The sequence below is a fragment of the Clupea harengus genome, chromosome 1, assembly GCF_900700415.2.
Source record: "Clupea harengus chromosome 1, Ch_v2.0.2, whole genome shotgun sequence".
Taxonomy (NCBI): Eukaryota; Metazoa; Chordata; class Actinopteri; order Clupeiformes; family Clupeidae; genus Clupea; species Clupea harengus.
The window spans coordinates 22392091-22406857 of record NC_045152.1 but is presented as its reverse complement, the minus strand read 5'-3'; the positions used below and the strand labels follow the sequence as shown (position 1 = coordinate 22406857).

General features: G+C 43.5%; 2 protein-coding genes across 2 annotated transcripts; both read right to left on the bottom strand.

Annotated features, from left to right (window-relative positions):
* Positions 1 to 94: 94 nt before the first annotated feature.
* mcm5 (minichromosome maintenance complex component 5) lies at positions 95 to 6445 on the bottom strand. The gene is made up of 16 exons (XM_031571609.2): positions 6119 to 6445; positions 5743 to 5869; positions 5484 to 5612; positions 5094 to 5266; positions 4587 to 4742; positions 4175 to 4347; positions 3879 to 4050; positions 3631 to 3742; positions 2813 to 2956; positions 2521 to 2586; positions 2248 to 2424; positions 1876 to 1988; positions 1526 to 1654; positions 1152 to 1294; positions 876 to 1003; positions 95 to 684 (listed from the first exon to the last, which is right to left on the bottom strand). The coding sequence occupies exons 1-16, from the start codon at positions 6286 to 6288 to the stop codon at positions 583 to 585; spliced, it is 2214 nt and encodes a 737-aa protein (XP_031427469.1). The 5' UTR covers positions 6289 to 6445; the 3' UTR covers positions 95 to 582.
* A 1158-nt stretch (positions 6446 to 7603) lies between these two features.
* gcat (glycine C-acetyltransferase) lies at positions 7604 to 13476 on the bottom strand. The gene is made up of 9 exons (XM_012825830.3): positions 13187 to 13476; positions 12496 to 12626; positions 11719 to 11820; positions 11400 to 11546; positions 10031 to 10185; positions 9754 to 9836; positions 9403 to 9574; positions 8210 to 8331; positions 7604 to 7969 (listed from the first exon to the last, which is right to left on the bottom strand). The coding sequence occupies exons 1-9, from the start codon at positions 13404 to 13406 to the stop codon at positions 7818 to 7820; spliced, it is 1284 nt and encodes a 427-aa protein (XP_012681284.1). The 5' UTR covers positions 13407 to 13476; the 3' UTR covers positions 7604 to 7817.
* Between the last annotated feature and the right edge of the window lie 1291 nt (positions 13477 to 14767).

The following is a 14767-nucleotide window of genomic DNA, read 5'->3' as shown; positions in this document are numbered from 1 at the left end:
ATACATTACCACATGATTAAATCAATAAAATTGAGAAAGCATTCTGATGCATCTCTATCATAATTTATATAGCCAAATGATAAAGCACAAAGAATTAACAATAATTTTCTTTATTTAGATAACACAAAATACAACATACAAAATACAAAGCACAAAGTCCTCCTTATTAATTCATACAGTTTAATATCTAGTGCTGTGCTTTCTCCATCATCATTTTACATGACTAGAACTGTCACCACAACATCACAAAGCGTAGTTGTCATGGAGAAACATGAGTTCGCATTCAAACGCCACAATTTGCATGTTTGAGCTTGGCAAGTTTTTTTCCCATCCACCATGAGGGTCAAATATTTGTTTCAGAAGCTTATTCCATTCAGGATATCAAGTATCTAAACAAAAACAACACCCCTTCTGTCTATTAACAAATACATGTGAAGTAATACATGATGCCTTTACATGTACTCCCTCACAACCTATGGTCCAACATAAGCCACAACTGGGAAACACAAGACTGCTATTTCGATCTGCCTCAAAGAAACCTCAGAATAGCAGACCTATATAGACCAGAGACATACAGCAGCTCTACTTGACTCTGTAGAGAACCTTCCTCTGCATACGGTGCTGAAGCTCTCCCCTCCTCAGCATGAGGTGAAGCACCTTTAAGATGGCATGATCCGGGTACTTCTGCAGAGGCGAAACCGAAGAGGAAGAGACAAAGGGTTCTGTTAAAAGAAGCTGGGCAAGGGCACCTTGTGTTTTCTGAAATACCAATACTACATATTGCCCAAAGATCACTTTGCTGTCTGGGACAAGCCATTCATTCCTGACGATGTGCGTGCTGGTGTGTATAATATACAATGCCACCTGTCCCACACCTGTTTGGAGAAGTCCTGGATGATGCTGTGCTCAGACACCTGGGAGCCAATGGCGAAGCGCCTCTTCATCTGCTTCTCGATGCGGGAGAGCATCTCCTGGTCCTCCTGAGAGGTGAAGCCCTCCACGCCTGCCAACCCAGCAGCAAACACACTTAACACCACAGACCAATGATGTACATTTATGTGAAAACATTAACTAGCATTTCTAAATTTGTGTAATCCAATATGACAAAAGAAGTGTTTAAAAAACACACACACACACACACACACACACACCTGATAGGCTGCCAGAGTTGGCAGCGTCAAGTGTGGACACCTGGAACAGGCGGAGGGCCTCGTCCACCTCCTCCTCTCCAGCCACAGGCTGCAGTTTCATTTTGGCCAGAGACTCAGCGATGCGCACCACGGCCTCCAACTGCCTGCAGGGAGGAGACAGAACACCACGCTCATTACAGTGTCAACCCCCAACCGCACTTGGGCCAACACCGGTTTACAGTGACATGGATCGAGACAGTAACATTTGCATTTGAGATGACGTTTAACTACACTACACAACAGTATAAAATATGGGGCAGCCTCTTTTGCTAGTTTGTAAAAGTGGCAATGACCTTAACTGTGTAAGACTGGCTGAGAGGCCAGGTGTGGCTTACCTGACAGTGATGGGGATGGACGCCCTCTTGTCGCTCTCTCGCTCGTGCTCCCTGGCTCCACTCCTCATCACCACGTAGCGGTTCTTCAGTTTCTCTGCCGCTGCTGCAGACAGACGTGGACCGCACTTCCTGTTTGGGAGAGAAGACGAAAGAATACAAAATAAAATAATGACGCCTTCCCCCTTCCTGTGCGATGACAGATCACTGAATCAACACAATCAGAAACGAGATACTAAACCTTTACTTTTAGCTTAATGCTGCATGGTTTGGGAACGCAACGAAGAGATCAAGTAACTGGTGATGTTTCAGTGACTTAAGGATGAAGCTGATGAAAAGGGGCTGTTACTCACGCTCTGGCGTAGCCAATGAACTTCTTCAGCATGGCCAGCGGGATCTCCCCCTCCACACCATCCGCCTGGGTCTGGGCACTCAGGTGGACATTCATCACGTGGCGGGCCAGAGTCTGAGCACAGAGCAGCAAACACACTTAGCGTTCTGAACACAAACACACTTAGCGTACTGAACACAAACACACTTAGCGTACTGAACACAATGTACGGTCACCTACACTGACAATTAATATGATCGCCGTTTGACACAAACCTTTGGGTTTTAAAGCAAAAGGTGTAGATTTCAAAGTTTTAGGGGGGAAAAAGATATCAAGGACCGCTTGAGATCCCTTCCATCTAAAGATCAGGGAAATGGCAATCAAGCTCACTGACCATGTCCCTTTCCTGGTCGTGATGGTCTTTGACGATGAAGATCATGTCGAAACGGGACAGAATGGTGGGCATGAAGTCAATGTTGTCTTCGCCCTTGGTGTCGTCCCAGCGGCCAAACACGGAGTTGGCAGCCGCCAGCACAGAGCAGCGAGAGTTCAGAGTGGTGGTGATGCCAGCCTAGAATGGGCAGAGTAGACAAATGTTACACAATGACAATCATCGGTTGTACTATATTCCCAGGGTAATGGTGTTGCACATAGTAGCATAACATACCTTTGCAATGGAGATGGTCTGCTGTTCCATAGCCTCATGGATTGCAACTCTATCGTCTTCCCTCATCTAGAAGAAAGGATGCATTGCATTGCTTAGAAATCATGAACCGAATCATTCAAAGGAGAGAGCCCTCACAATATCTTTCAGCATTCTTTACTAAACAAATGTAACACATTTTATAGCCTTCAGGAAAGGGCATCAACTTCAACATTGACTGTTCCTGATCCTCTGTGCAACAGACCACACGAAGGCACACAAGGGAAAGCCAGGGTACGGGCAGCACCATCCTCACCTTGTCAAACTCATCAATGCACACCACACCGCCATCTGCCAGCACCATGGCTCCTCCCTCCATGATGAACCCACGTGTGTGGGGGTCACGCAGGACTGAAGCAGTCAGACCAGCAGCACTGCTGCCCTTCCCTGAGGTGTACACCTGAGAAGAGCAGAGAGAGGGACATTACAAACACAACACCTGCAGAACACATAACAAGACCACAACCATAGAACTAATAGGTAGTTAAAACGGCAGCCATTAACTATCGGCTGCCATTCAAAATATTGAAATAGCTACACACATAAAAACAGTTTGTTCACTATGCAACTTCGCTGCTACCATTCAGCACAATCCAGACTAGAGCTGCAATCGCTGTAGGAATCACTGGTATTAGTAACAATACTCTGGACACAAATAATGCCAAACATACCAGTATTCTGTGTGGCCCTCTTTAGAGTCACTAAACTATTTGCCAGTCTTAGTTCAGATTTTAAATATGTCAGAACATCCAGTTTAAGCTTACCTGAGAGAGAGAAAAAAAAAAAACCTCTCATCTCATTCATAGACCGCTCCCCTACATCCGGGGTTCTACTGAACTGCCAATTCTTTTTAAATCCCCTGACCCAAAGTCTCCCGATATTTACTTAAAATTCTCAGTACAAAACATTGTGTGTTCTTCTTTGAATTGTTCATATCAAATAAGACAAAAGACTGTTTGCAGTGGTATATTTTCACTGGCCTGTGTATATTTTTTAATTATTATTTGATTAAAGTTCAAATGTAAACTGAATACTGTTCACTTCCTATAGTTCCTAAAACAAATGTTGCCTCACCGCAATAGGAGAGCACCTCTCCACAAACTTCAGCAGCTGAGACTTGGCTGTTCCTGGATCTCCCAGCATCAACATGTTGATGTCACCTCTGCGAGTGAGTCCATCTGGAAGCCTACGTTAAAAAACATTCAAAGATACAACTTTGAAATTACAATTACACTAGGACATCGTAAGTGAACTGGACAATTACAATTTGATTGTGACCAGATTAGGGTTATGTGCATCCATGTCCCCATCTCCCCACTCACCTCTTCCTGGACCCTCCGAACAGCAGGCAGGCGATGGCTCTCTTCATGTCATCACTCCCATAGATAGAGGGAGCTATGGAGCGGGAGAAGGAGGAATAGATGTCGGGGGAGGCAGCCAGGGAGCGAAGCTCCTCTTCCTCCTGAGGGCTGACTGAGCTAGTGGCTCCACGACCTATTAGGAATGAGTTCAGAGAGTGATTTCAGTGCCTTTGGTCCCACGTACAGGTGATTGCAATATTAATGATTGCTATGCAGAACCAGTGCAGGAGTAGTTCTCAACCAGCAGTGCCACTCACCACCTGCTCCATCCATGTCCACGTGGATGCCCACCACACGCAGGTAGGCAGCGCGGATGCCCACCCCCGCTCCCTTGTCACGCCCCCTGGCCTTTGTGGCTGCACCCTTCTTGATGGAGTAGATGCCCATGATGGTCACCCTGTTCCCTGGCACCACACGGTCACAGAGATACCTGGGGACAGAAAGGGCAACATTGGGTCAAATTTATATTCGTAATTCATAACTTTTCATAAAACTTCATAACTGAAGTACTTCTTTCATTCCGCTCTTCCATTTCAGCTACAGAGTCCAAAGAACTTCTCACACTGTTCCTTCTCCATCTTCAGTAACAAAGCAGAGTGTGGAACTTCAGAGTGGCCTTCAGTGTTCATAAATCATTTATTTCTATGCTGTGTGACACTGAGGCCCTACCTGTCACAGTACAGCTGCATGTGTCGGGGCATCTCTCCGTGAGGGACGGCGTCCGGTGACTCCTGCAGCCGCTGCGTCTGGAAGTCCACGCATACGCATCGGTCTGGAATGATGAAGTACGGATCCATTGGACACTTTGCACGGCCTGCTTGGTCCCTGTGGGACAGAGGAAGAGGTTTAAAATGTGTTACATTCAGATAAAGCTAGATTATCTTGATTCTCTAAAAAAAAATGAAATGCAGACACTTATTTTGGGTGCCTTTTCTATAACTCTACACACACAGGGATACTAACGTGGGGGGCACTGTGGCGCAAGCAGTAGCCACGACCATATACGGGGATCAACGCCCACGGGGACACAGGTTCGAATCTGACCCGCTGTCATTTCCCGACCCCACTCCCCACCTCTTCTCGCCATCTCATTTCCTGTCCAAACATTCACTGTCCTATCTCATTAAAGGCAAAAAGCCCCAAAACAAATCTTAAAAAAATAAAAGCGATACTAACGTGTTGCATTTGCGGGGGAGTGCGTAACCCTGCAGGCCGGGGGGGATGGCGATGTTGCTGAGGACCGAGCGGCAGCCACGGCACTGCAGACACACACGGGTGGCCTTGGCCCGCACCGGCGTGGAGGAGATGATGATGCCAGGGATCTTCACCAGACGGGACACCTGCTCCGACTGAAGAGAACATGACATTCAACTAAAGTGGTAACTTTTGCCAGTCACGCCTATACTTTCTGAGTAGTTATCATCTATTTTCCTACTAAGCATCAATTGCAGGCATGCATCACAGTCAACAATATGTAACAATCTGAAACATTGGAATAATACACTGAAAAAGTGGAGGCAGCAGTGGACTCCACACTGATGCGCATTGTTGAAGTTTGAATTTTACCTTCAGACTGCGAATGTTGATAGGGTGGGCATCACTCTTCAGCATGACCTGGATGTCCTGCACAGCCTCATCTTCTACAGGACGAGGACGAGTCACCTCATCAGCGACTTCTTTGGCAGCTTCCTCCAGCTGTGACATAAAGCAAACATTTACACATACAGACAAACAAAAGACAGAATATGTATAATCAATTGCACAATATTGTCCAAAACACTGAATCCAAAATTGTGAACTCATTAATTGGATTATTTCACATTACCAGTGGCAGATTATCTGTGGGCAGTTTGTACAGGCAGTCAGCGAGATCTTCATCAAAGCTGGCCAGATCCTCCATTTCAACATCTACCCAGTACTCCCCTAGAGTGTAGTGTCTCTTCAACTCATCTCTAAGGAACAGAGAAAGACGGATTAAAAAAAGTCATCTAACAGCCACACATACAACAGAAATATATGTGTGAGGCAAGTTGTGCGACTACCGTTATGTTACTGGTTTAATTTCGAATATGGATTCTGGCTAACTAGCTGGCATAGCATACCTAACTTTAACCGTAGTCAGCTAATGTTAGCAATGAGTTCGGTGAGGCCATCTAAATATTGGAGGCAAGTTATGCTAGTACGAATGTATATAGCCTTACCTGTATTTGTATGTGAATCCAGTGCGATCGGTACCAACTCGAAACTGCCTAAGAAATTCGCGAAATCTTTTCTTTATGTGACTCCTTTTCAAGGATCCCTCATCTCCAATTGATTCTCCACCGCCGAAACTATCGCTGAAGTAGATTCCTGGGTTATCAAAACCGGACATTCTGTTCAGATTGCTTTAGGATGTATCCTACAGTCAAACACTGTTGATAATCGTAATGGTAACAAAACACTTAAACGTGTTCTTGCGAAAAAAAAGCTGTTTATTCCCACTTCGTCACACGTTTGCGTACCCCTCTGCAAACAATACACACCACACCACACTCTGTAACTTTCGCGGCAAAACTTTGCGTCACTTTTCATTAGGAACCCGCCCCCTGTTCTTCTTGATGTTCTCATTGGCTGCTATAGTGAGTCAAGTTCGCGGGAATAGCGACATGTGACTGGAAGGAGGCGCTTGGTGGGATTGTTGGCGCGAAATCTCTACAGGTTAGATCAGATACATTACAAATGCTTGAAAAATAAAGCTATAATTCGTTTGGTGAAAGCAGAATCCCAGCAATTCACCCACGCAGTTCACAAGCCAAATATAACGTCAAAGTGAGTGAACAAAGTCCGAATTTTCTTGGTTGGGGTTACACAGAGTAGCTCTATCTCACTGCCTTTGTCCTAGTAAAATCGGTCTAATGGAAGATAGAAAGTTTGCATTAGCCAGTACCCTCTGCTAAAAAACATCCATCTCCTTTTAATGACTGTGTGAAATATATCCCATGATGTTGAAATAAAACAGTAAAAATGGCCGTCCACTAATAATTGGTTTAATGTTTAACATCATGTTGAATTAAGATGAAATATTGCCTATTTCGTACCAAAAGTATGCTTAACAAAAAAAAAACTCCTGCAGCCAGATGTAATAGTCCTGTAAGGTAATTATCTTATCTTGATTCAGTATCTAGCAGCGAAGGTTGCCCTGCATGTGTTCACTGTTTAACAGCATACTGAAACTGAATCAACATGAAAGATTAGATGGCCGCTCCAGCCGGTCATAATACCACTTTTTACCTCAAGGGGTGTAGTGAGTCACTGTAGTGAAACAGCAAGACAACGCAAGAGTGCCGTCATAAATGGTCAGGAATGGTGTTTTTAACAGCAAAAATCCCATATGAGAGGCTAGCATAATTACAGCTTGATGGAGACAGGCATCTTAGATAGCTTTTAAATACACTTTCATGCTACAAGGCCTTCAGCCTCCCCCACCTTGGGCAAACTTTTAGTTTTCTTCTGCAAAGGGAGCAGAGGTAGGGGTATACAAACATAGTAATACACTGCCCCAATTTGCTTGGGATGGGGATAAATAAATAATTTAGTTTGCTAGCCCGACAAACCCTTTAGCCAAGTGCTGCAAGATGGTTTTTTTATGCTAGTTTAAAATGGTACAGGTCACGTGATTTGTAAAAATTGAAGAATAGTAGACATAATTTCTTAACAAAGTTATTTATTGGGCACTTATAAAGCAAATGCAACTCACGACTGGCCTTTCATTTTTGTAAACGCTATCAGCTTTCTTGACGCCAACCCTCGCCATCTATAAGATCAGCATTTTAAATCTGTCTGTAACAGTAGTTTCTGTGCAAGCCCCCTTCCCTGATTCCCGTAGCTGTAACAGTTGATGCTGTTCTCTTGTTGCTCTGGTTAGGAAATTACACCATGCTTGCGGCCTGTCTGAATGAAGGAGTCTACGGTGCGGTCAATGTCCTCATCAGTGTGTGCCGCTGAGATCTGCACACGAATACGGGCTTTCCCTTTGGGTACCACAGGGAAGGAAAATCCAATCACATACACACCTAAGGACATAGAGAGAAGGAAAGAGCGACAGAGAGAGAATATTATTTTTCTGATGTTCAAGGCACCCAGATGTTCTTATGTTTAATATTCAGGTTCAATTGGATTTGTTTTACAAAGCAAATGACAGACTTTGATTGAATTTGCATCCATACTCAACAGGTTACATACAGGGCCGTTGATCCAAATCAAAACAGGAATATTTCAATCATTTCAGATCACATCAGCAGTTGACTCCTCACCTAACTTTAGCATGTCATCGGCCATCAATGAAGCTAGCCGTGCATCGCCTAGCATCACAGGGCAAATGGGATGGGCGGTTCCAGAAATGGTGAAGCCAGCTTGGGTCATAGCATTTCTGAACCTGTGGAAATCAGTGGTTCAACAAGTTAATGAAGCACACTGAAATCATGCCCTGATGGCATTTTCTAATGTTCCTCTGTGATGTGTTTGTTTGACTTGTTTAACCTGTCTGGCTACTGGAAAAGATCAGATGGTATTCTAGTTATGTTTAAGTAGAGAAAGTAGTCTTTTAGCCAGCCACCTCACATAATGAATCACAGACTACTACCAACCATGCAGAGCCCCTGCTATTAGTTTGTCCATGCTGTTTTACAGATACAAAAGTAATACAGAGAGGTGCATAGTGTACGGACATTCATAATAGAATAGAATAGAATATATTTATTTGTCATTGCACAAGTACAACGAAATTGAGGTAGCAGCTCTCAGACACAAAAACAATAAAAATATAGATTGAACATATATATATACATATTTACACTATAAAAACACAAGACATATAACACAACAGAGAGACAAATACAGGTCAGTTTTGTGCATTGTTAAGTGCTATGATGGCTCTGGGATAGAAGCTGTTTCTCAGCCTGTCTGTTTTTGCTATGATGGTCCTAAAGCGTCTCCCTGAGGGCAACAGTTCAAATAGGTGGTAACCAGGGTGTGTTGAGTCTCTGAGGATACTGTGGGCTTTTCTGAGGCAGCGTGTTTTATAAATGTCCTCAAGAGGTGGAAGAGAGCAGCCAATAATGTCTGATACTGTAGTCTCATGGGTACAGCACCTTGAGAATGACCTCTAGGATATGTTTGCTACTATCTTGAAGTAGTTAGCAAATAACATGACATGGATCCAATATCAACAAAGAACCTGGTGACTGCTTTAACAAACCAAATCGTTTAAGTTCGTGTAGATCCAGTGTAACTTTTTACAAAAATAACAAAGTGATAAGTATGTGTGAATTCTGCTACATATTCCATAAACAAATCCTGCCTTCTTTGAACAAGACAAAGACAAACACTGGGGTCTTATCCTCTTACTGCAGGGAGATCAGGTCACTGTCAAACGGTTGCATACGCAATAGTAGAGGCAGCCTTGGACACTTGCCACAGCAGTTATATTCCACCCCTGGAATCCTACCTCATGGTTTTAGCGGCCATGCTCTGAGCGATTTCATTGGACGCCAGGAGCAGCTCCACAGCTCGGGTGGCACAGGCCACCACGGGCGGGGGAAGAGAGTTTGAGAAAAGGTATGGGCGTGATCGTTGCCTCAGAAGGTCAATTAAAGGCTTGGGCCCCACTGTGTACCCACCTACAGAGAAGAGAAACATCGAGCATAACATTTTAAAATTCAGAGTGAAAGAACATCTTTGCCAGAAGAAGAATTATACAGTATTGGAGAGATAAATTCGTATAGCGTTCATGATGTCCCCTGTTGTAAAACATGTCGGTGTAACACACCAGCTTTAATGGGTTATCTGATTCACTCACCAGCTGCTCCACCCAGGGCTTTCCCCAGAGTTGAGTTGACAATGTGGACGCGGTCCATGACGCCCAGCATCTCATCTGTACCTCTGAAAAATCATTCAACAGTGAGACCTAAAACCCCATTAATACACCTGCAAACAAAAAGGTTTATAGCAGGTGTAGTCTTTACCATATCAACTACATGGCTTTGTTCAAAATACAAATCTCAGCAGCAATTCTTCTGCAATTCACGTCCCTGTCATGTTGTTAAGTGCTTAAACACCGACTCTGTGCAACTCACCTGCCCCTAGGGCCCAGGAAACCAGTAGCATGGCACTCGTCGATGAAGACCATGGCTCCATACTGCTCAGCCAGGTCACAAATTCCCTTCAGTGGTGCCACATCACCGTCCATTGAGAACACACCATCGGTGACGACCAGACGCAGGCGTGACGACTAGGGATTCAAGACACGTGTTGATGTGTGAAATGTTCATGCAGAGGAACACCCTAGCTTGTATCGCCCTGTTTCGATTGTAAACAAATTTCACGGACTAAAAAAACCTACACATTCCCAATCATTTGGGCCTCGTTCGTCGTAAGTGCTTAAGTTGTCCCATCAATTTGTCCCATTATCAATTGTCCCATTAGCCAGTTTGAATTACCGAGATGATTGAGGACAGGATATATCGCTTCGTCCAAGGCTGATCCGCGGTCAAATCATGTCGTTAATTTGAACCAGACTAAACTTATCAGGCAATTGCACGTGCTCGTCCTACTTCAAAAGGGGGAAGGGTCGATCAACAAAACCGTGATTTTTTTTTTACGGTACAATGGCTACTAAACTCAAAGAGCCTATTTTTTTTCTCCACTGGCGAGCAGGAGATGATCATGAATGCTTATGAAGAATACAAGACCATAATCATGGCAGAATCCAACATCGCCACCGCTGCGAGAGCAAGACAAGAAGCTGTGTATCGGGCTGTGTATGTATATATCACGACAAGTGTAAGAGTGGTTAGGTGGGTAGAGGAGACGCTTAGTAATCATAAGGTTAGAAGTTCGATTCCCCTCACCTCCTTATCAAGTGTAGTTTTACATTTCCTTCCAAAAAAGCGCAAGACAGTCAATGCTCGGCTGTTGCGTGTGGTGTTTGCAATAAATCGCTCGAGAAGGTCTTGTACATAAATTATTCCTTGTCGGCTGAATCGGTAGCGCTCATACAAGAACTCATCATGATGGAATAATGGATCTTGGCAATTGCGAAGAACTCTCTCCCTATGAAGCGCCAATCTAACTAATATCGCTCCTTGGTCAATGGGATCTCTCCTTTTTCCGGGGGTGTGGCAAGCTTATCCAGCTTCACTTAAATTAGCCTGCGCTGGAGCAGGTTGGAACTAATTGATGTTGCTATGGTGATTTATCCAAAGTTGCTTCCACGAACCGAAAGGAGGGACTTCTATTATCTCATCCTGAAAATGATCTCGGTAACTCGCTAAACGAGCTACGACGAACAGGCCCCTGGTCTTCAAAGACATGGAGAACAGAGGGCAAAAGCTTTTCACTTGGATCATATTGCTGTCTTTTGAAATCAGTGCATATATTATTTACCATTATTAGTAACTATTGTGGTCTACATTCTTAAATGATGCGGTGAAGTACTGCATATACCTGGGCCTCTTTCAGTCGTTCCTCCAAGTCATTCAGATCCATGTGTTTGTAGCGCATTCTCTTGGCTCGGCACAGTCTGATGCCATCGATGATGGACGCATGATTGAGCTCATCTGAGAGCACCACATCATCAGGTCCTAACAGCACCTGAAAAGAAACCGCATTTGAGCACACTGCCCTGGCGGCTTGAGGCCAATAACACAAACACAGAGAGAATGCTGTATAATGGAGGAAACAAAAGAATTCACAATGAAGCGGTGAGTCAACAAGCAATAGAGACAGAGAAGAGGTCAGGGGTCAAAAAGAATATAGGCCAAACCTCAAAAAGTCCAGCGTTGGCGTCGAAACAGCTAGCATACAGGATACAGTCCTCCCGTTCATGAAACTGGGCGAGCTTCTTCTCCAGGTCCTTGTGAATATTCTGAGGGAAAGGGTCAGAATTAAGCTTGCTTTGGTCTGGTCTTTGACATCACATTCTCATTCAAGTTGTGAATTAAGCCTTATTATTCCCATCTTGAACATTAACAAATACAATAAACAAATTAGAGGTGGGAGAAAAAAATATATACAGGGTAGTATAACAATATTATTCAGCACAATATTATATCAACACAGCGACGCCAAGTATTGTCTTATGAAGTCCCCAATATGGTGCAAGACCTTTTTCTTCTCTTGCGTCACAGTGAAAATCGGAAAGAAAGTCAAGAAAAAATGTACAAGGCCAAGATGGCTGCAGAGTTTACCGAATGTAATATATGGGAGAAATACATTTTAATCTATTAAAGAATCGAATTACAGTACTTGCTGTATCATAAAATGTAAAGAATCGCAATATGTATCGTGGCCCAAATATCGTGATAGTATTTGAATCGTTGCCTCTGGCAATTAACACCCCTGAAAGACATTGAGAAGTATCTACTGACACAAACTGTTGGTTCTGCTGTGCAGAGGGCAGTGTTAATGTACTTATAAATGTATATAAATGATATGCCGTTTGTATACATCGAACTGAAATGCAATTGTTCGTCATTACTTGCAAGACAAACTATAGGTCAGGCTCTTTTCAGTGAATGAGAGACGTCATGAATGAGATTACCTGTGTGCCACAGATGAATCTGACAGAACTCAGTCCGGCGCCATAATTCTGTAAGGCTTCAATGCCCGCCTTGACAACCTCTGGGTGACTGGACAAACCCAGATAGTTGTTTGCGCAGAAGTTCAATATATCTGCAAATACAGGGAGACATTGAGGGCTCCTTTAGAATAGGTGAATAGTGGTGCGTCACTGGCCTGTCACTGTAGAGGTCATCAACAATAAACAGCTGAAGTTGTCTGGTTTAAGAGAGAAAGATACATATGTATAGTTAACAATTTTCTATAACATTTGTGTGACTACTGTGACAATGGACTGACACTAAGCAAAGGGAGAATATTGACAGAAGTCTGGGCCTTTTCCATGCCAGGCTACAGACGAAACAAATTATGACCAACAGCCAAAATAAGGAAATGTTACCACACACCTATAATTAAGTTGATTCTTTGTAGCACTTAAATGCACGCACTTGCTGAACAGCGAATCTGCATTCCCCAACTTTTAGATAAAGCCGACTTCGTTAGATAAAGCTAGTTAGAAAGAGCTAGAGATATGCTCATACACAGCAAACACCCGAACGTTGTTAACACAGTTTAACATTCATGCATGGTCCAGTTATGTATAGCAAGTTCGTGTCTTTCGAGGTTACTCCACACGTTGTGTGGACACTTGTTAGCAAGGCGCTGTTGCTCACCACCACGACTGCCGTCCACGTTGATATGTGGTCCCTGTTTAGAAGTGATCACTCGCTCTCCCTTCCAAGTGCCTGCCGCTCGGATTGTGTCAAGTTCATGTTCCAACACAGAACGGGCTTGTGCAACAGCAGAATATCCTCGGCTGGGGTTTGCAGCTGAGGGTCGAAGAACAGCCCTCAAAGGGGTACTAATAACACGGACAGCTGATCGTAGCGGCATGCTTTCACCTCTGTCAGAAATCCACCACGACAGACAACGTACAGGCAGCGTAGCTGAGGCGTGGTTTAACGTGAAAACATGACGTCAAATAGGATATGTAACATTCGTGGGCGTAACAAAATCAACCAATGAAATCCGTCGGGTGTATCTGACTTTGTGCTTATACCCAACAATGAGTAAAGTAAACATGACTTCAGAGTCTCACACTGAAATGGAATGTGACTTAAAAAGACGATATCATACAACAAGACACTCGTGGCCTTCAATAACCTTCGAGACATTAATGAGGAAGTTGCGCCACTGAGGAATGAAATGTTGAAACAATTTACAGTAACAGGCTGCAAAAAGGCGCACGGAGTATAATTTCATTTCCCTTGGCGGTGGAGATTTCGCAGAATTTGTGCCAACCATCTGCCTAGCCCCCTCTCCGCAGAGGACCTTGACTACTCAGTGTAACCTTTTCAACTAAACCACCACCCATACTTTTCATGGCATGCCACCCTTCGACAATGAGAAAACCAAAACCTTGTCGCAAAGACTGAGATGCTCATAGCCTATTAGGTTACCTGTTTTTATTATTATTATATAAAAACATTTTACATTTGAACAGCAAACATTTTCTATTTCATTTTATCCATCAGTTGAACTTGTAATAAAAACACAGATGTCCATCAGCATTGTATATATATTTGAACAGTTTATTAAACATTTTTCAATTTTATTTGATCAGAGCTCTTGTTTAAAACAGATGGAATCTGGCCGGAGCACTGCCATACTTAATTTGACCAGTAGAAAGTTGTTTAGGGTTCTCGTTCAGTTTTCTAGCCCATAAGCCTGCTCCCCCCCTTTGGGAACCACTGACCTAAGCCATAGGTGATGCCACTGCTGACTGGCTCCTGGACGAATAAACAATAGCCTACTGTGACAGATGACAAGAGCCAGACACTACTACAGAATAGCCCAAAGACCCACAATGGCCAATGTTAACATAATAGCAGCCGAATGGCAATACTAGTCTCCAAGCTCAACACAATGCTTCTGTAAAATAAGGCCTATACTCATAGTATTCATACCATCATCATCATCAGTATTCATTCATGATGCTTTAAGATAGCTTAATTAGCAATTGATCCTTCTTGCATTTCTTTTCTTACATTTTATTCTTTAGGACTTTATCTTTTAACCCTGATGAATACCAAGACTCACCTGTGTGAGTGAAGATTAAAGTTCTCCCATCTGTAAGTGTTGAACAGTGTATTGCTCATCCGTATTAGCATTCCTTTCACTGGTAAACCTCCATAGTGCCTTGTGAGATTACCAATGCTTCACAAATCTGAAGAACTAAAAGCAAGTAACTGCAA